The 19925-nt window shown below is 47.8% G+C and overlaps 7 protein-coding genes across 8 annotated transcripts in view; 4 read left to right on the top strand and 3 right to left on the bottom strand.

Annotated features, from left to right (window-relative positions):
- The first annotated feature begins 437 nt into the window (after positions 1 to 437).
- Positions 438 to 2202, top strand: LOC108131923 (vitellogenin-1). The gene is made up of 3 exons (XM_017251045.3): positions 438 to 735; positions 794 to 1053; positions 1194 to 2202. Exons 1-3 carry the CDS (start codon positions 477 to 479, stop codon positions 1980 to 1982), a joined length of 1308 nt encoding a protein of 435 aa, XP_017106534.2. The 5' UTR covers positions 438 to 476; the 3' UTR covers positions 1983 to 2202.
- A 1478-nt stretch (positions 2203 to 3680) lies between these two features.
- On the top strand, positions 3681 to 4267 carry LOC108131874 (uncharacterized). Its single transcript, XM_017250957.3, has one exon. It carries the CDS (start codon positions 3744 to 3746, stop codon positions 4137 to 4139), a length of 396 nt encoding a protein of 131 aa, XP_017106446.2. The 5' UTR covers positions 3681 to 3743; the 3' UTR covers positions 4140 to 4267.
- A 1846-nt stretch (positions 4268 to 6113) lies between these two features.
- On the top strand, positions 6114 to 6797 carry LOC108131875 (uncharacterized). The gene has a single exon (XM_070276511.1). It carries the CDS (start codon positions 6114 to 6116, stop codon positions 6795 to 6797), a length of 684 nt encoding a protein of 227 aa, XP_070132612.1.
- Positions 6798 to 7940: 1143 nt separating this feature from the next.
- LOC108131854 (uncharacterized) lies at positions 7941 to 8798 on the bottom strand. The gene has a single exon (XM_017250932.2). It carries the CDS (start codon positions 8785 to 8787, stop codon positions 8110 to 8112), a length of 678 nt encoding a protein of 225 aa, XP_017106421.2. The 5' UTR covers positions 8788 to 8798; the 3' UTR covers positions 7941 to 8109.
- A 1760-nt stretch (positions 8799 to 10558) lies between these two features.
- Positions 10559 to 11392, bottom strand: LOC108131857 (uncharacterized). The gene has a single exon (XM_017250934.3). It carries the CDS (start codon positions 11327 to 11329, stop codon positions 10784 to 10786), a length of 546 nt encoding a protein of 181 aa, XP_017106423.2. The 5' UTR covers positions 11330 to 11392; the 3' UTR covers positions 10559 to 10783.
- A 4176-nt stretch (positions 11393 to 15568) lies between these two features.
- Positions 15569 to 16328, bottom strand: LOC108131855 (uncharacterized). Its single transcript, XM_017250933.3, has 2 exons — positions 16265 to 16328; positions 15569 to 16207 (listed from the first exon to the last, which is right to left on the bottom strand). Exons 1-2 carry the CDS (start codon positions 16268 to 16270, stop codon positions 15569 to 15571), a joined length of 645 nt encoding a protein of 214 aa, XP_017106422.2. The 5' UTR covers positions 16271 to 16328.
- Positions 16329 to 17893: 1565 nt separating this feature from the next.
- Positions 17894 to 19925, top strand: part of f (espin protein forked) — a 41153-nt gene continuing 39121 nt past the window's right edge. Inside the window, exon 1 of one of the 2 annotated variants that reach the window (XM_070276545.1) lies at positions 17894 to 18033. The gene's annotated coding sequence lies outside the window, so the exon portion shown is untranslated. The remainder of the gene's footprint in view (positions 18034 to 19925) is intronic. The other variant, XM_017250983.3, reaches the window with a different exon arrangement.

Raw genomic sequence — 19925 nt, 5'->3', positions numbered from 1 at the left:
AGCAAAATGGGGAAATCCCAAGATCACCAAATCCAGCATAGATTTCGGCTAACCCGGGCAGAAGAGTAGCAGCTGGGCTGGGCGGTCGGCCGATGGGGATTATCAGCTCGGCTCGAAAACCGGGAATATATGCAGATGAGGGCGGGATATGCGAGTGCAGCTAGCTCGGCCCGTGAGTCTGTACAGCCTCTCCCGTATAATAGACTTTATATAATATATATATGGGCATTATACACTACGCTGTTCTGTTCGAAGCGCCGATGAGTGCCGCAAATGGAAACTAATTTAGGTGACAAGTGCACCTTATCTGATCGGGGCACACACATCGATATTGTTGGCCGGCGTCGAATGGAAATTATATACAAGTCGATCGGATTCCCCTCAGCCCCGTCGGAGACGCCCGCCCTCGGGAAGCCGTATAAATAACATTGCCACCCGGCTTCCGGCACTCAGTTTGCGTTCGGACCTCGTCCAGGATGGGTGACTTTGGCAAGATTACGGGCCGTAAACGGCTGCCTTTGACCATGCTCCTGCTGCTGATGCTGGTGCAGCTCTTCCGGCCGATGGAGGCCATCGAGTGGACGCTGCCGGACGTTATCAGCTCTGTGGGATCAGTGGGTTCCAGTATAGTGGATCCCAGTCTGCTGCCCACGCCCCAAGGACTCCTCGACGGCAGCAAGCAGCTGCTAGCCGGCTATCCCTTCGAATTCGTCTCCAGCTCCCTGAGCTACATATGTGAGTAGCTTAAATGGTTGGAAATTGGTTCCAAATGATGACCCAAATCACCCTAAAGGCTCCCAGGCGCTGGCCAACAACAAGATCAAGTCCAAGTTCACGCCGGACATCAAACTGATGAACTTTCAACTGCGGACCACCTGCAGCAAGGTCAGCTTCCCGCTGACTGACCCGAGCGCCCTGTTGCGCAACCCGGACTTCGATCCCAAGAAGAAGGTGGTTATCCTCGCCACGGGATGGACCACCACGGTCAATGGTACGGACACCATAGAGGTCTTGTCCAAGGCCTACAACTGCCGGGGCGACGTTAACTTTTTGGTGAGTGCCAGCGAGCGTCTAATCCGTAGATTGTACGGATCGGAGATAAGGCTCTTCCGCGATTATTTTCTAATCTCGGAATTGCTTCTCTGAACTTGACTTAACCCTTCCAATAACTGAGCTTCTTTCAACCCCTTGAGGCTGTGGATGCTGCCCGTTTCGTGGACACTCTGTACACCTGGAGCGCCTTCAACACGGAGGAGATCGGCGAGAACATGGCCCTCGGGCTGGTGAAGCTGTTGGACACGATACCCGTGGAGAACATCCATCTGATCGGCCACAGCCTGGGAGCCCACATTGTGGGCGCTGCGGGCAGGCACTTGACGAAACTGACGGGCTCAGTGATTCCCAGGATAACGGGACTGGATCCGGCCAAGCCATGCTTCAACGAGGGCGAGGTCCTGTCGGGCCTGATGCGCGGAGATGCCGGCTTCGTCGATGTGATCCACAGCAACTCGGGAGTGCTGGGCAAGCGAGACCCCATGGGCGACGCCGACTTCTACCCCAGCGGGTTGGATCCCTTGCCCGTCGGCTGCTATTCCGTGGTGTGCGCCCACGCCAGGTCCTGGGAGTACTACGCGGAGACCGTCTTCCCTGGCAACGAGCGCAACTTCTTGGCCACCCGCTGCAGCTCCCTGACCCGGCTCCGGGAGTTCCGCTGCCCGGGCGACAGCATACCCATGGGCTACGCCGTTCCGCTGACCACCAAGGGCAGCTACTTCTTGGAGGTGAACCCCACTGAGCCGTACGGCATCCATGCCTCCATCGTTCGCACCGTGCACCTGGAGAACTGCGGAATCTGTCCGTACACCACCTCCACGGCAAACCCCTCGACCTCCACCCGGGCAAAGACCTCGACCCTGCAAAGCCCCTCCAGCACGACAAATCCCTTGAGCCGAATCTTCCCCACGAGAAAGTCCTGGTTCTGAAGAGAAGTCCTGGTTCCCTCGCAGATCCTCTCCAGCTACTTATAATCTTATTACCAACTAGGCTAAAGTTAGTCGTTGAATTCTACTACCACCTACCACCTACCACGTACCATTACCACACACTACTTACCACTTACCAGAGCTACCTGGTTCGTTTTGACCCGATTGCGGTCGATATGCAATATACTATTTTTGCCTTCTAAGCGCGTTGACAATTCAATTAATTTTGTGTTTAATACCGTCTTTGGGAGCTGATCGAACAGGGGATACCCTACCTGATAGTCTGGAATCTAGAGTTGGGAATGCAATGATAAAAAATATCATAATTTGGAACTAGACAAGCCAGTTTCTTTAAACAATCAGTGCTTCACTCCCTCGTCTATAATCTGTTCGATGGTTAACCCCCAAGATCCATAATGGTTAACCCATAATACCCCCCCAAAGACACTAAACCAAAGAATAAATAACTTGTGGAAAAGAGGTCGCAGTGTCGCCATTCGCCAGGTAATTGCAACAAGCTCAGAGATGACTGTTGACTCAAGTTTTTGTTTACAAATTTGTTGGATTTTAGTGGCGCCCGGGCACAGTGGGCACAGTGGGTCCAGTGAGTGGCGGAACTCTGGCCCGAGTCCGAGTGTCATCAGTGAGGTCGGGAGCAAAGTGAATGTTGCTCGTCGCGTCACTTTTTATGGCCTAGACGTCCTAGATGGCCCGCCTTGAGAAGCCGATCTCGATTCTGGCTCTAAAACGCTTTTAAAATTATTATTTTTGAGGGGGGGAAACCCAGCTGTCCAGCTGTATTGTGTCCTTCGGGATCAGGAAATGCCAGGGCATCCACTGTGCCACACAGAGACAACCTGAAAGGTAACCCCTTCACCTGGCATCCGCATCTGCATCTGAGCGTGTTTATGTGTCTCTGTATCTGCATCTGCAAGTGTCTCCGTTTGGGGCTTAAGCTGCCAGCTTGACAAATGACTCACCCGACGCCAGATCTTCGCACAGTGTAGTCATACATGCGACCCCGCCCCCTCTTCAAGCTTACACTTGAAGAAAATCTTTATGAAAAGTTTGGATACTATAGAGTTCTGAGGAAGTCTTGAGGAGGGTATAGCATGGTTAGTACTATAGTATGATTATAGTACTAGCAATAGTATGATTGCTAGTCCATAGATTTTCTCTCAGTGCACTTCTGCTGCAGTTTCGGCGAGGAAATGATCCATCAAGCGTGTGAGTTATGCACGAATTTTGCAACCCGGCTCGCACATGGTCGGCTGATTTGTTGATTTGTTGGCTACCCACTTGGCTATGTGACTCTGTGGCTTTGTGGCTTGGTGGCTTCTGCCTTCTTGTACTTTGGCTTCAAAAGCAGTTGACCCTGGTCAAGAATCGGACGCTCAAAGTGGTTTAATAAACTGCAATTACCCAGGGTCCCAGCCAGCCAGATAGCCAGCCACCCGCCTCTCGAGTGAGATTTATTTTGTGGATTCTCGTCTTGACGCCACTTGCCATTGCACTGAGCCGGCCCAAGCTATGATTGAGCAAAGCGAGGCTTAGCCCGGCCCGGCCCGGCCCAGTCCCAGTCTATGGGAAGTGGAAGCGGACTAATCCGAGACCGAGTCTGGGCCACGCAGTTTTTGGTGTAACTTTTTGCGATAAATAGCGACTGGCACTCCACTGGCCACACCATTCGAGTGCGACACTTCGAGAGGTAAACCAAAATCGACACTAAAATATCCAAAACCCAGCAAAGGACTCAACAGGATGAAGCTGCTCATTGTCATCTCCGCTCTGGTGGCCTGCGTCTCCGCCGGCGTGGTGCGATCCTCTGGATGGGGATCCTCCAATCCTTGGGGCGGCAGCAGCAGCAGTGGCTGGAACAGCGGATGGTCCTCCTCCCAGCCGCAGGTCATCAAGGTTATCAAGATAGGAGGCGGCGGCGGCGGCGGCTGGGGCAACTCTGGAGGATGGGGCGGTAACTCAGGTGGATGGGGCGGCAGCTCTGGAGGATGGGGAGGTAGCTCCGGAGTCTGGGGTGGCAATTCCGGCGGCTGGGGCGGCAGCTCTGGTGGATGGGGCGGCAACTCCGGCTGGAGCAGCGGCAATTCTGGCTGGAACAACGGCTGGGGCAGTTCGGGCTCCAACAGCGGCTGGTGGTGAAAGGACTACTCCTCCCGAAAGGACACTTCTCCCTCGCCCACCTCTGGCCACCCTGCCCCCTCTGGTTCGCACAACACCGCCCACCCTCCCCTGGAATTGTAACATAAATACTTAACATAAATACTCCTTTTTTTTTTTTTTTTAAATTGAAATAAAATGCATAAATCACAGAACTGCAATCTGCCTTCATGTCTCAGACTAGTTTTAACATTTTTATGATCTTTTGATCTGAAATCGACTGAAAATCGCATAAATATGCAATGGAACTCTGAATTATGGATCTTCAAGCAATTAACATTCTAAACCCTGGTCTGTGGGGAGTCTCGGGGCCTGGTCCGTGGCAATTATTATTAAATTTTTATGCATTTTTCATTCGCTTGGCTAAATGATTGTGGAACAGCCAAGTCGCTGCTCCACCGGCCAAGGTGGAAGATGCGCTGCACAGTGGTTCGCGCTTACAGCTCCGCTCTCTGGCTAAAATGAGAGATACTTTTTGTGGCATCCGCAGGCCACTGCCACCCAAAGACCCACACATCCATTAGATACTTGGATGAAATTTATGGCTCAAATGATGCTCAAGTGCAGGCAGCGCACTGCGAGTTGTGTTTGCGAGTCAATTGACATTGAACTAGTGTCTGATTGTTGCTCACACACTTGTGTTTACATTTGCATTTGCATCCACCACCAATTTGTTGCTGTGGCTGTGCAAATGAAGATTAATTACCACAAACACGGCATTTACAACCAAACCGAAAACGAGCATAAATATGATTTGAAAATAAAGTGCGAGAAAATTGTTTATTTAAGCCGACTATTGCGGGTTTTCATGTAGGTTTTTACTTTGAATTAAGTCTTGGCAATGCCTCTGTCTTGAACTAACTTGGAGAACTATGGGAAGTTTCGTAACCTATTGAAGTTTTCTGATCAGGAGTCTGGTTCTTACTATCCATACTTTTCTAACCCTATGTAGAACTTTCTAAAGGACTTTCCTTCCATTTTTCAAGCGTGTCTTGAAGGTGTCTGGAGGTGGTTGGACAAGGTGTCTGTTTTATTTATAAAGAACTACTGAAACTTTCGTCCCTGGAACTTTTCCACCCAACAATCTATACCATATAGTATATTCTTCTACCGCTAAGTACACCTCTCAAGTGATCCCTAATAAGCCTTTTCCCTAGTTTTTGAAGCATTGGCAGCCATTTGGTTACAATTTACGAAATCTACATGATTTTCGTAACCTCTCTGGGTTCTATTATGACAAACTTCCATACTTTTCTAACCCTAAGACCCATCTTAAAGGCCTTCTATAAGCCCTTCATCTATGTTTGAGAGCCTTTTTGTTTGTGGAGGTAGAGAGCAACTGAACTTTCGTAACCTATCTAGGTTCTTATATTTCAAACAGATTTTCTACCAAAAGAAACTGTGTTCTCTTGCACTTTTCTTACCACTACCATAGCATACCCTCCTTATATGCCACTTATGCCATAAAATAGTAAAAATAATTAAGAAAAACTTCAGAGCATAGAATATGGAAGACACTTGGCAGCAAAACTGCCAGCAATTAATGATCCAGCCATGGCTCAGCAACTTTAAAAGTGCTTCGGTTCGGATTTGGCTTTGAGTTTAGATTTTATTATTAATATATTTTGTTGGTGGATCGGCGAACCGGTGGCGTATGCGCGATGTTCCCAGCTCAGACATACTTGAGGCGCGTTTTTTTTTAATTTTTTAAGCGAGACTTAAAGTGCATTGTGCCGCGTTCTCAACCTTCCTTTGGGAGCTCCGAGGGATTGGATCGCATCGGATCGGATCGGATGGTGGTGACTCAACTGAAAATGGAAGCGATTAGTTCCGCAGCAATGGCTATAAAAACGGAGCCAAGTTCTGGGTTAGAACATCAGTTGCAGTTGCACTGCCTCAGCGGTTTACCACAAGGATTACTCTTTTTTTTTCTGTGTGTGTTCTCTGTGATCTGAAATGCGACACGCTTTGGTCCTGGTCTTTGTGTGCGGTCTGATGATCGCCCTGACCTCTGCCGGTCTGCTTGGCGGCGGAGGAGGAGGTGGCGGCTATGGAGGAGGCGGAGGCGGCGGCCAGGGAGGCTACGGAGGCGGCGGCGGCCAAGGAGGTGGCGGCTACGGAGGCGGCGGTGGCGGTGGCAAGCATGGAGGCGGCGGAGGTGGCCAGGGAAGCTATGGCGGCGGCGGCGGTGGCGGCAAGCATGGAGGCGGTGGCGGCGGACAAGGAGGCTACGGAGGCGGCGGTGGTGGTGGCAAGCACGGAGGCGGTGGCGGCGGACAAGGAGGCTACGGAGGCGGCGGTGGTGGTCAAGGAGGCTATGGAGGCAGCGGCGGTGGTGGCAGCAAGTCCCTGGCCGGAAACCGCGGCAGCTCCGTCTCCTGGCAAGGTGGTAACTCTGGCGGCGGCGGCGGCAAGCACGGCGGTGGAGGAGGCGGCGGCCAAGGAGGCTACGGTGGCGGCGGGTTCGGCAAAGGAGGCGGCGGCCAGGGAGGCTATGGAGGCAGCGGATCCGGAGGCGGTGGCTACGGAGGCGGCAACCAGGGAGGCGGACACCACGGTGGTGGTGGAGGCGGTGGTGGCCACCATGGCGGCGGTGGTGGTGGTGGCAAGTACGGAGGCGGTGGCGGTGGAGGATGGTAAATCCAGTCCACCAGCTCCAACCCAAATCCTTACCAAGGGCAGCCAGTCCTCCGGCTGCTGCTGACATGTGTTCCATGGCATAGAGATAGTGGACATCCCCCGGAGAGATCCCGAATCCCGATTCCTTTTTTCAATTCCCACAAAATTGAATGCCTTTCTATTTCTGCCTGTTTTCTAAACCTAAACTTATTTTTTTTTTAATTAATAAAACAATTATACGCATTTTTAAAGCAATGAGTGTTTTTTATGGAAGGTTACGAAACGATGGTTTGTGATTGGGGTTAAAGGTACTTATCTTTAGCTATATTTTTGTTACTTAGGAGGAATGGTGGGAGAAACACTTATTGTATTTTTCTAGATATATTCTTTATGAAAGAAGCATTAATATTTTGAAGAAAAATAAATAGAAATAATAGAAATAAATGAAGATGTTACATTCACCCTTTTTTAACTAAATTCTTTAAAAGTGTCCATGGTTTTCTTTGACAATCTTTGAAGATACTTTTAAGATATTTTCATGTAGCTTACTTGGAATGAGTATATTTTACAGACCACTAACTAATAGTATTTCTAATATTCTGATTCGGATGGAAAACAGACAATATGGGATAGTATAGAATAGTATAGACTAGTAAAGACTAGTGAAGAATATAGTGAAGAATAGTATATATTAGGGCAGAGAATAGTATACATAAATACATAGTATACCTAGAATACACACAAGTAGATTCTATTCTATACTGTTCTATAATGTTCTATACTATTCTCAAAAGAGCATATATAGCATACATTGATATACAAAGTTCATAATATATGTAATATGTATGTATATAGATCCAGCTTCTGGTATAGATCATAGGAGATTTAAGTAACTTTTTAGATTATAGATCAACAAGTTCTTTGTTTTTAAATTCTTCTAAGAAGTCTTCTCTTCTTTTGAAATATTCTTCTATTTAAACCTTTTTCCCCATTAAGTCTACAGGATACATATAGTATGTAGTATAAAGTCTATAGTATGGTTATATAGTATAGTATTTAGTTTAGTCTCTAGATAGTCTTCAATAAAGACTATGCACTTTTATGCAACACTATTCCACATTATCTTATACCAGATATACCAGAAAACATAAAACTTATTAAAAATTACATTCTCGTAAAAATTTATTCACACGTTTGGGTTTTAAAACAAGCAAAAAAAAAAATACACAGGATTGTTAAGATTAGGGCAGAGAAATGTTATGTACAATTGATCAGTGTCTTGTGTCGCCTCGTTGCCAGTGGATCTCCAGTGAGTATTTCGGATGGGGGTTCCTTACCAGCTCCAGCCGGAGCTGCCGCCGCCAGAGGACCAGCCGCCACCACCACCACTTTTCCAGCCGCTTCCACCGCCGCCGCCGGAGGACCAGCCACTGCTGATCTTGGCGGGCCAGACGGAGGCCGAAGAGCCACCGCCCGAAGACCAGCCACTGCTGCCGCCTCCACTCTTCCAGCCTCCTCCGCCACCTCCACTCTTCCAGCCTCCGCCGCCGCCGCTCAGACTGGACAGGGCCTGGGACTTCCAGCCGGAGAGACTCGACAGGGCGCTGGACAAGCTGGAGGATCCACCCGACTTCCATCCGGAGCTGCCAGAACTGGGCCAGCCGGAGGATCCACCACCCAGGGACCAGCCAGAGGAGCCTCCCAAGGACCAGCCGCTTCCGCCGCTGCCGCCTCCACTCTTCCAGCCTCCTCCACCGCCACCTCCTGATGGCCAGCCGCCTCCTCCGCCGCCGCCTGATGACCAGCCTCCTCCTCCGCCGCCTCCACTCTTCCAGCCTCCTCCGCCACCGCTTCCACCGGAGGACCAGCCACCGCTGGAGGGCCAGGCACTAATGATGACCTTGCTGCCGCCTCCGCCGCTGCCACCCCAGCCATGGGGCTTCGCCTGGGCCATGATCACGCCCAGCAGCACCGCTAGAAGGGCGATCCGAGTCCGAGTAGTCGATTGCATCTCCGCAGCTGCCGTGCACTCACTGTTTTCCGACTGCAGACCGCCTCGGCCTTTTATACCCAACAGATTCCACCTGAAAAGCGGCAGATACCCCAGAGATTCTAGCTCCGTCGGCTGCGGCGACTGCCACCGGCTCGTATAATCAAATGTAATTGCCAAAACGGCCGACCAGCCGACCGCTTACAATGGCCAAGAGGGGACTGGGTGGCTGGGTGGCTGGGTGGCTGGGTAGCTGGGGGTGGAGCTTGAGCTTGGGAAGCCACCTCTTGGCTGGGGGCCTCATTATGCCAACTTTAACTTTCGATTTCGTACGCTCGTTGTGGCCCAAAAAAATTATGAAAAAGGCTCAAAGCCAGAGCACCTGCCTCTGAATTACACTGAGCTACAGGTTTCAAGAACACTGGGCATCAGGTCTTAAAATAAGACTAGAAATAGGGTTTAAGATAAATATTAAGGGTGTTTCTTAAGAAACTAAAAGAAGACTGAGAGTCTTGGAGCTTTAGCTATAGATTATATGGATAGATAGATAGATAGAGATATTATAAATATAGACTCCAAATAGACTTTAGAATAAATGTAGTTCCTTTCAAGAAAACTAGTCTTCAAAAACTAATACTAATCTTGAAACTAAACTAAGTTTTTGTAAAAGTAATTATGAAATCCGAATAGCTAATTTAGTGAGAGACTTTGTTTTGGTTTTAAGATCTGTCATAAAATCGGAAACTATTGCTACCTGGGATTACGTAACGCTCTTTCTTTGTTTCATTTTAGAGAGCCATAAAGTCGGGCGTAAAGCCCTCATAGCCCAGAATGCTGGCAAGAGAGTGTGGCATGCCACATGCCGGGAACCGCGAACCGTGAACCGCATCATCGATTCATTAGCCAGCTAGACCGCAAAGTACTTAATCGAGTGCGCCCCGAGGTGGCAGGGATATCGGTTCTTTATGATCGCCCATTAATTAGAATGGCTTCCAGATGGCGAATTGCTGCCACTTGCCACTGCAACTGGCACTGCGTGTTGCGGTTTGCACATAATTCGTGCTGTCTGCAAATCGGGTCGCCTCCGAGCCGATCAATCAGCCAATCAATCCATCAGTCAGAGAGGTGCAGCTTATGAGCCGACATCTCACAGTCGGAGACACCTCGTCTGACTCAGAAGAATGGCCCGAGAAGACTATTGTTGTAGATTTTCAAAAAATGCTCTTGCGAAAATCGAGTTCAACTGCCTTCAAGATAAGATTCATTTTTATGGATCTCTCGGATCCAATCTGGACAGTCATGACAGAGAATTTTCATAGCCACGAGATCGGATTGTTTCAATTTGGAGGCAGATTTTGGGCCAAAATGTTAATGGCAATCGATTCTAGATCCGAGCCACTTGAACCTTTTGGCTTTGGCACGTTTCTTGCATTGCGGTCACCCTTAATTCTTGGGCGGCACACAAATCCGGGCAATTGCTGGGCCGTTGATGGACAGCCCAAACCCAAGCCCAAAGCCCGAATTGAAAATGCACTCGAGTTGCACAACTCGGGGCACAGTTTTTGTGGCTCGGTCTCCGCGTCTCCATTGTCCGGCTCTGAGCTAAGTACCTGTCTCATTACCTGTCCCATTACCAGGCCAAAAGTGGCACCGCAGTGACCTCCACTTGGCCCACTCCGATGGGTCAGCCAGAGAAGTCTAATAATAGCTCCCAGCACCGCAGAAGATTTAGCCGGAAGCGTGGCTCCCAATGCCCAACCGGTCTAGCATCCAATTCAAAAGAGTCTCTCAATTAAAAATGGAAATTCTATTCGCGTATATTTTATAAATTCTAAACAAAAAAACAAAAATAAGTCTAAATATAAAAAAAAAACTTAAGCTAGTGGAGCTTCAAATTCGGGATTTCTGTTTTTTTTTTTTGTTTTCTTCCCTCCGCTGGGAAGCCCAAGCTTTTGGCTGGCAGTTTTGAACTATTTCTTTAAGTGTAGGGGGTAGGTGGGGGGTGGGTGGTAGCCTCTTACCAGCCCTTGTTCCAGCCTCCGGACTGGGCGCCAGAGTAGCCGCCGGAGTAACCACCGGACTGGGCACCAGAGTATCCACCAGAGTAGCCGCCGGAGTATCCACCGGACTGGCCGCCAGAGTAGCCACCGGAGTAGCCCTCGTTGATGACCTTGACGATGACCACCTTCTCCACGGGCCTGGCAGGAGCTGGGGCAGCGTATCCACCGCCACCGGAGTATCCACCGCCACCGGAGTATCCACCGCCGCCGGAGTATCCTCCGCCGTTGGACCATCCGCCAGACTGGCCACCGGAGTAGCCACCGCCGCCGCCGCCACCTCCTCCGAGCTTGCCGCCGAGACCGCCGCTAAGACCGCCGAGTCCTCCGCCCAAGCCGCCGCCAAGGCCTCCCAGACCGCCCAACTTGCTCTGGAGAAGCTGGCCAATTCCGCCGGCACCGCCACCGCCGCCGCCACCACCGCCTCCGAGCAGACCGCCCAGAGAGGCGTGGCCAACGGCCAGGATGGAGGCAAGGATCACCAGGATGCAGGCAAAGGGCTTCATTGTGCTTGTAGAGGGAAGTGCTGGACGGAAGTTCCAAACGGCCGATCAAAACTAATAGCAACTATGGCGGAGACACGCACCTTTATACCCGAAAATGGGTGATCGGTCGATCGTTTATCGATTCGCCCAATTAGAAGCCATTGATGGGCAGAAGAGCCGGCTCTCAACAGCGATCTTTCGGCCAGCTCTTAGCCATCGCCGTGCCTCTTGGCCGTTTCATAATAACCCACATTCGACTATGCTCGTTCTTTTGTTTGTCCACATATGCTAATCTCGGCATGCGCATGCGCGGCTGCTCTGCACAGTGGGTCGGGGGTTCCGGTGGTCTCTGAGGGTGGGGGCTCTCTGGGGGGATTCCGGAGGTGCTAAGCCACCTCAAGGCGAGTTTCGAAATTATGTCAGAAAATGGGAAAAGTACACAAGTACTGAAATTTAAAAATTGGGAAATTGGAGTGTGATATTGCGGGGGGTTATCTTTAAGAAATAGAGTTTCATTGACAAGAATATGTAGAGACATCAACTAGATAGTAATAATGATCTATGATATGATCTTAAAATGTTTGTCAAAGGACAAAGTACATAGGACTAATGGGTATAATCTTTATGGGATCTTCAATTTGGGTAATTAGAGTGCTATATTTCAGGTCTGTAGGATAAAGAAATATACTTTCAAAGACCAGATCTATAGAGTACAGTTTGAAGAATGATATGACCCTAACCCTAAGCTTTAACCATTGCATGTTCTTCCAATGATAGTCCCCTACAAAAGCCCCTGGCAGATCAGATTCGGTAGTCCCCTTAAAATATTACTTAATTAATTTATAAAATTCCGCGTAAAAATCGAATCAATCGCCCCACTGTCCCTCTAGCCGAAAGTCAAACAAATTATCGGCATTTAATCACTTTGGCTCGACAATCAACATTCGTATCACTGTTTTGTCAGTTGGTCACCGGAGACAGACTCCGTTTTGCATTTATATTTTTAAAGTTTTTGTTCTCCGATCCGAGTTTTAAAAACCAAACCAGCAGCAGCCCAAAGTGTCGAACTGATTAATGGCCCGAAAGCCCAAGACGGCCGCCAAGGTTTGCGAAAGAAAACTCCGAAACTGAAGCAGGAAGAGGCCTATCTCGAAGAACAAACACCAGGGGACCCACTAACTACATCATCGCTACAGAAAAAAAAACTTAGAACCGGTCGGGTCGGATGGGTTCTATTTCTGAGGCATATATTTGCATAGTCGCTCGCCGAACGGGCCTGGGAATGGGCTGGCTGGGGAACCTCTACAGGGCCCCCGTCCTCTATTTGGCTGTACTAACCCGAAAAATAAACACTAATCTCTCCCACTAAATGGACAAAGTGTATACACTTGGGTTCAACGTACGCCCCGAGCACATGCCCGCGAAATATCGAAAATTTATGCAAAAAACCAAAGACTAAGACTGTATCGCTTTTCTGGCTTGGAGTCCGAGTAGGCTTGAGTGTTTGGCATTTACATACTCGCTCCTCCGCACGCCGCCATGAATATTCATAATCGCATTATTCGATTATGGATCGGTCACTATTCAAAGCTGTAAGCTACCGATGCGATGACAGAACGACAGATTTATCAATCGACAGAGTGGCAAACGGGTCGGAGATTGAGTTCTCCAATCGATTCTGCAAGATTGCCACTCGAGAGAGATCTTCTCTGTCGATCATGATTTCCTGATTAGTTCATCTACTCTGATCTAGGAAGCAGTCTTGAGCAATCAAGAGCCTTTGTCTTTAAACGAAGTTTCCTAAATGTTGTAACCAACAATACGTTAATTAATTTAGAATAGTGGCTTGGCTCATTATGGGCCAGTGTCTCAATGTCCAGCTCATTGTTTCGGCCAAGATGTGTGGCGGCATTACAATGGCATTACCACCTTACTGCTGTAATAACTCGGCTTAAAAGCACACATCTATTTCCCATCGCAGCGCCCTCGAGCTTCTCTGAAGGCTTCCATTAAAAAACACAAAACCAAATTAACATATTTAATTGCAAGAGCTAGGTATGATAGGTACCCAAAGGAAATTACCGGTACCCGAGTGCAAGTACCCAAACAGATGATGCCAGAAAGTGAGTGGAGTCGCTTTAGCTCTGAAATTGATGACACTCATAAATTAGCTTGCAGTCTGTAATCCGTAATCCGTAGACCGTAATCCGCAATCCACAATCCGCCATGTAATGATAACTCATACGCCGGGTGCTTGAAAATGAAAATTTGCAAGCTTGCATAGAAAATTAGCCAGGCAGTCGCCGCAGATGGGTACATATGCCACATAAATAACCACATTACAGTGTTCTGTAAGAGCCGTGCATATCATTCCGTTCACCGGCGGATGGATGCCTAATGGATGGCAGCCAGCTCGTATAAAATACAACGGAGCATTAAAGGTCGTAAAACATCGATAGTTAATTGCACGTTAATCGATTGCATTTCCATCAATCACCCGGAATCGCTTCAGGAATCGTGAGAACCCTAAAGCAGAAGAGGAAGTATGTACTTGGGCTTGTTAATTATAAACCCCCTGCCACTTGTTGTTAGATTTTTACGCCTATTTGGCGTTTCATTGACAAAAATTAAATTCAAATAAAATTCAAACGCTAATCTCCGAAATGTGCATCGAGTATTTGTCAAACACCGACAAAGGAAAACGAGTTTTCAGCCCCAAAGCCTTAAACAAAATGCGAAAATCGAACATTGAGAAGGAAAAAAAACGGGTTAACCCAGGCATAATTTGTCCGGCGCTCTGGCTCCGGTGTTTGATCTTGGACGTCCGGTGTCCAGTGTGTAAATAAAAGAGATTCTCAGTTTTGTTTACAAACAAACACGCGAATCGTAGTTTCATTAAATCGGTGTCGGTGTCCCTGGAAACCAAAAACCAAAAACCGAAAACCCAAAAAACTCAACAAGCCAAACGACGAGACGCTTTGGAGCCACAACTTCATAATTATCCAAAAACCGAATAAGAAATGTCCAAAGACAAAGGCAGACAAAGAAAATCAACGGAAGTAAAACCAAACAAAGACCAAAGTCAAAATAAATACAAACAAACTTTAAAATCGGAATGATTTTTGATGAAATAATCAGCCCAATAGCTATTACTTTATATTTATGATTCGATTTTAGTCTAAACTTTATTTTAAAGATATATTACCTGCCATTTTTCTTGCAAAATTTTAGGGAAAATTCTGTTAACTTTCCATTTTGGCGCCTGCAGTGACCTTGAACTTCGCCAGTCCAATCGCAAGGGCAGTGCGTTAAGTTGTAAACTGGTTTTCGTTCGGCTGCCCACAAAACAAAAGACTCAAGCCACGAACTTGGCTCAAGCGACATCTAGCGGTGTGGTTGAAAAGCTGGTTTTAAAAGCTCCAAGCTCGATATGATGTGGGAATGTGTTTCAGCTATATGGGAGTTAAAGTCGGTTAGGGCACATTGCTTTTACGATTTAAAACTTTATATTATAAGTAAATTATGAATATTATTATTGAGATAATATTAAAAAACTAAAGTACATAAACAAGAAGAAGAGCTAAAACCATCACTGTGGACCCCATAGGGAAAAACCCCATTTTCAAGGGACCCCATAAAATAAATGGACAAAAAATCTAAAAAATATTCTATCTCTGGTTTTTGATGCAGAAATGCGGCAAATTGATCTAGAAATCGTTTAAGGTACTCCGCATGAGAATCGGATCAGAATTGGGGAAGATATTGCCATCACTGTGGGCCCTTTAGGGGAAAACCCCATTTTTAAGGGATCCTGGATCACGAAAAATGGACCAAAAATCTAAAAAAAATTTTGTCTCAGGATTTTGATGCAGAAATGTGGCAAATCGATCTCGAAATCGTTTAAGGTACTCCGCTTGAGAATCGGATCAGAATTAGAGAAGATATGGCCATCACTGTGGACCCTTTAGGGAAAAACCCCTTTTTCTTGGGATCTCATCACAAAAATTCAATCCTTACCACAAGGGTACATCACTTAGTCTCCGCCCGAAGTTAGCTTTCCTTTCTTTTTATTATATAACTTTTTGAAACAAATATCCTAGCCAATTTTACAACCTCTATACAGTACCGCTTGAGAAAAGAAGCTTTTTTAATGGCTTATTTTCTTGAAAATCGAAAGACTTAGGCAACAAACTTGTTTTCTGGTTAGGTTTAAATTTTATTTTTCGATCACGGTTTCAAATTTTGTTAAAGTCTGGGGACCTAATCGTTCCACCAGCCAGCACCACCTCGGGAGCCACCAGCACCGGCTCCACCACCCAGGTAGGGAGCACCGCCAGTCCCTCCAAAGGCACCTCCAGCTCCTCCATAGGCTCCGCCAGCTCCTCCAGCGCTAGAGGCGTGGTTAACAGTGTAGTCGAACTCGGCGGGGTTTCCCCAGGCATTGCCAGCGCCAGCTCCTCCGGCGCCTCCTTGCCAGCCACCAGCTCCGGCTCCACGTCCGCCGGCTCCAGATCCCTGCCAGCCGCCAGCACCGCCGCCGCGACCACCGCCATAGGCGCCACCAGCACCGCCGCCGTAGGAGGCAGCTCCACCTCCATAAGAAGCGCCACCACCTCCGTAAGAGGCAGCACCGCCACCGTAGCCTGCTCCAGCTCCAGCGCCATAGGCAGCTCCTGCTCCTCCAAAGCCTCCAGCTCCGCCAGCTGCTCCGCCGCCAATGTGGACCTTGGTGTTGCCCCGCGATTGGGAGACGTGAGAGATCAGGCCGGCTCCGATAGCAGGACGACCGCCACCGCCGCGTCCTCCGCCGGGCAGGTAGCCACCAGCCCCGCCACCGGCTCCACCTCGCAAACCGCCAGCATTGGCCAGAGCCAGAGAAGCCAACAAGCAGACAAAGACCTGCAGGGAAAGGACGGAAGTGAGATTGAGAAGCCCTCGAAGGACCCAGGAACTTACCTTCATTTTGGATTGAAAGTTAGGAGTTTTGATTCGATTTGAAGATTTGCACACCAAGTGAAGATCCGATGGATTGTGATACCTTTGCTCCAAGAAGCAGCCGAATTTATAGCTCAATTCTATACGGATCTTTCGCTAATGATCCGAAACAACGCACCAATCTAAGAAACTGAAAACATAAAAAAAAATCAATTACAATTTTCAGACGCGGGCCGTCAATCTGCGCAGCTCTATCATTAGAATTTCAGCGGTACTAACCGAAAACTACCCGAAACTAATCTCGAACTGAATCATCTTTATCTTTAGCTTCTCCGTTTTTTTTTTCTCTTACGCGTTTTTCCTTGGCTTTGATTTTAATTATTTAATCCATAATCGATGCTGTTGCCGCTGGGCTTCCGATTTCGATTAATGGTTTGCCCAACTTGGCCAGTAGAGAGCCTTAAAAGAGTCGGCCCGCGGAGGCAGTGCCTCCAGTTGATGCTCAGCCCTAGGCTGCGTGGGTGGTCTCCATGTTCCTACTCTTATTTTTTTGTTTTTTTTTTATGTTTATTTTTATGTTTATGTTTGAAAGTGAACAAATGTCGTTACGCAAGCCGACATGCAGAAATGCAACTCATCAACATCGGCTCGAGTGGAAAATATTTGAAATGGGGAAGTCAAATGTACGTTGTGGCTTTGTCAGGCGACCCAAATAGTGGAGCCTGAAGGAGACTGAAGCCTGAAGGTGTTGAAAATGGTGCCCACACAGAATAGCCATAAATAGTTTATTATCCAACAGGGTCTTGAGGTTTTTGAGACAAACATTCGTCAGTTGTTTTTATGAATCTCTAAATAGCCTGCAATTTTCTTATTTAATTTAAGTTTTTTTTATTCAAAACCCATTGGTATTATTGATTTATCGAACAAGTCCAATGCCAACTGCTTTCGAGCTGATAAAGTAAACACTTCACGGCTGATTAAATCGACTTGCCTGAGTTCGATCGGAAAAACTGAACCCATCAACTCAAAGCAGCCGATGACGAAGTGCCTCCACAGCTCTAATGGGACAAGTCAGCGATGGCATTGGAAATGGCAATGGAAATGGAACCTGGAGCCATAATCGATGGAAATTTATGCGAGGAAGAAACCGCACAGAAGCCGAAACCATATCAGTGTTATGTGCTCCATAGATTAGCCTGAAAGACCAGATACCCGAGACCCGGTAGGGTATTCAAAGTGGCTCTTTCTCTTTCCACGCTCAAGAGAAAGCCTCTCTCTGGGGGCACTCTCTTGTGGCTGCGCCGGCTGATAATTTCGGACCTGGCTGGTGGCGCTGCAGATTTGGCCAAATCATTCCGTTGCCGACGTTGTAACTGGAAAACGTGTTTGCCCGGATCGTTCGCGGCGCCGCGTTCGTTGCCTTTTCCGAACCAAAAACACTTTTCCGAACCAAAAGCACCTCGCGAGTCGTGTGTGTGTCTCATGGACGCGATCGGTCGATCCTTCAGCACCCCCGGAAGCACATCCTTGAAATACTGTCCTTGAAGTTGTGTGTGTTTTGTGTCTTTGGTGGCCAGGCTCGAGCTTGGCTTGTTTGTTTGTTTGTTTTTTCCTGTTCTTGGGCCGCACAGTTCCCCCCATAATTGGCGCAAATCAAAAAGCTAATTAAATAGCACAAAGCAAAGCAGAAATTAATAATGTTGTGTGTTGACTAATTGGCGACTGGAAAACAAAGAGAGAGAATAGTGCACAAACGGAATACGTAATAGCCAATTCGGACAAGCTGTGAGGTGAGTTTTGAATCCATAAAGGATCCATTAGGGCTACCATTCGTCTGGACGATCAATCATTCTAAAAATATGGAGGAAACTGCGGACTTTCGAGGCGACTAGTTTGGGGCTATTGGGGGCCTTACTTGATAAGTGCGCATTAGCGAAGAGTTAGGCTTGATTTTGCGGTTCGCAATTTTCTTTCGACTGGCAAACTATTCATGGTCTATTAATTACCAAAGCAGCTCATTTTCTTTTAGCGCTTATTCGAGTGTTAGTCTGTGGCGGCTAGGCACTTGTGGATGCACATACATTTGGCGCTTAGTGTTATGGCGCCGTGGGCTTCGAGATTAAATACTTTTTGAATTTTTTTATAAAAAATTGTATATCAAAGTTTGTAAGAGAGCTTTGCCCCGCAGGCCTGTCGGGCGTTTGAAACCAAAATTCGAGCCCTGCCCACGCAACTGGCGGCTTGCAGAACAAAAGACTTAGGCAACGAACTTGACTGCGCTTGCGGTTTCTGCAACGGAAAGCAAGGGGGGGATGTGGGAGGCGGGCCGGGGAATGTGGCAGGTGACAACACACTATGCTCCATGTGCATTCAGCTGAATGACTTTCTCCGTGCCTCAACGCGAGTCGACTCCGAATCCGATTCTAAGTGCCATTGCTAATAAGCCTTGGCCCAGGGAGGGCTTAGAGGGGGGCTTGCTATACGCTTTTGTCGCTGCAACTTGTGGAGGGTAGAGGGTAGCAACGGGTAGGCTCTACAGGGTGGTGAGTATGTCATTATCTTGGAAAAGATTTTGGAAGATTATGTTTGTCTTTTAAGTATTTTGGAAAAAAGGATCGAAAATATATTAAAATATTTTCCCAAAAAATAATAGAAGACTCTTCAAACCCAAAGAACCCCTCTTACGTTAACCAAAAATATTAATCTCAAGCCCCTGAGCACCTTGTAGTTTAACCTTTCTTGGGAATTTCAATTTTCGGGCGACTCGCTCACTTGGAAAAAAGTCGCCTCCCATCTTCCATCTAGCCCTGGCCCTGGCCCCCTGCCACCGCTGCCACTCCCCCACCTAGTTGAGCTAGTTGAGCTCCACATGCTGAAATGATATTAATTGCCCCACACACCGACACACACCGACTTTCATTGTCTTATTATGCGGCAAGTGGTGTACTTTTTATGAACGAGTGCGCGTACGCAGCCCGGTCTGCTGTGACTTTGTCAGCAGCTCCGGTCTTGGCTCCACCGGTGTAATCACACTTTTAACTCCGTTTCGCATAATACTAATTTCATAATTTGCACCACCCAACGCACCACTGCTGCACCATTTTCACTTTTCAATTACAATTCATAAATTAAGTCCCGCCCGTTCGGCCCGTTTTGCATAAATAGTTACTGCTCGGCTCTCTGTCCCCGGGGGCTGTGAAATCGGAACTGAGAAGCTCTTCCCAGAATTCCTGGGCAGGCGCAGAGCTCCCTACTGGAGTTGATGACATGCCCCGGAGGCAGCTAGCGGATCATAATTGCCGCCAAGAGTTGCGGCAACATGATCATGATCGAGCTGTAGCTGTTGAAGGCCTGTGTAAACTGTGCGAAGAACTACGAGATTGCTGCGAAAATAAATTCTCCAAACGAAAGACTTAGACAACGAACTCGATTCCCCAAAATGTAAGGCTCTGAAGGAAACTTCTTCTCATGACTCTGCGGTTGTATCTACGTATGTATCTTGGCATCTTTGTAGCTTGTATCTGTCAGCAAATGAAATAGCACGTACCATATAATCAGCGCAGTGCTTGTCTCGGCTCTGCAAAATAAGAAACCGCAACAAATCAGTGGCTCTGCCTGCTGCTGCTATCATTATAGCATCGTCGTCTTGTCTAAGAATGAAAGTTGGGCTTCTGTTTCTGTC

The sequence above is a fragment of the Drosophila bipectinata genome, chromosome XR, assembly GCF_030179905.1.
Source record: "Drosophila bipectinata strain 14024-0381.07 chromosome XR, DbipHiC1v2, whole genome shotgun sequence".
In the NCBI taxonomy this organism is placed as follows: domain Eukaryota; kingdom Metazoa; phylum Arthropoda; class Insecta; order Diptera; family Drosophilidae; genus Drosophila; species Drosophila bipectinata.
This window is presented reverse-complemented; position numbering and strand designations above follow the sequence as displayed.

What these genes read in the sequence shown, in the direction of transcription:
- LOC108131875 (XM_070276511.1), top strand. Translation starts at nt 6,114, where the DNA reads ATGCGACACGCTTTGGTCCTGGTCTTTGTGTGCGGTCTGATGATCGCC.
- LOC108131923 (XM_017251045.3), top strand. Translation starts at nt 477, where the DNA reads ATGGGTGACTTTGGCAAGATTACGGGCCGTAAACGGCTGCCTTTGACC. An exon ending in CAGCTCCCTGAGCTACATAT is followed by an intron (nt 736 to 793) that starts GTGAGTAGCTTA and finishes ATCACCCTAAAG; the next exon opens with GCTCCCAGGCGCTGGCCAAC. An exon ending in GGGGCGACGTTAACTTTTTG is followed by an intron (nt 1,054 to 1,193) that starts GTGAGTGCCAGC and finishes CAACCCCTTGAG; the next exon opens with GCTGTGGATGCTGCCCGTTT.
- LOC108131874 (XM_017250957.3), top strand. Translation starts at nt 3,744, where the DNA reads ATGAAGCTGCTCATTGTCATCTCCGCTCTGGTGGCCTGCGTCTCCGCC.
- LOC108131857 (XM_017250934.3), bottom strand. Translation starts at nt 11,329, where the DNA reads ATGAAGCCCTTTGCCTGCATCCTGGTGATCCTTGCCTCCATCCTGGCC.
- LOC108131854 (XM_017250932.2), bottom strand. Translation starts at nt 8,787, where the DNA reads ATGCAATCGACTACTCGGACTCGGATCGCCCTTCTAGCGGTGCTGCTG.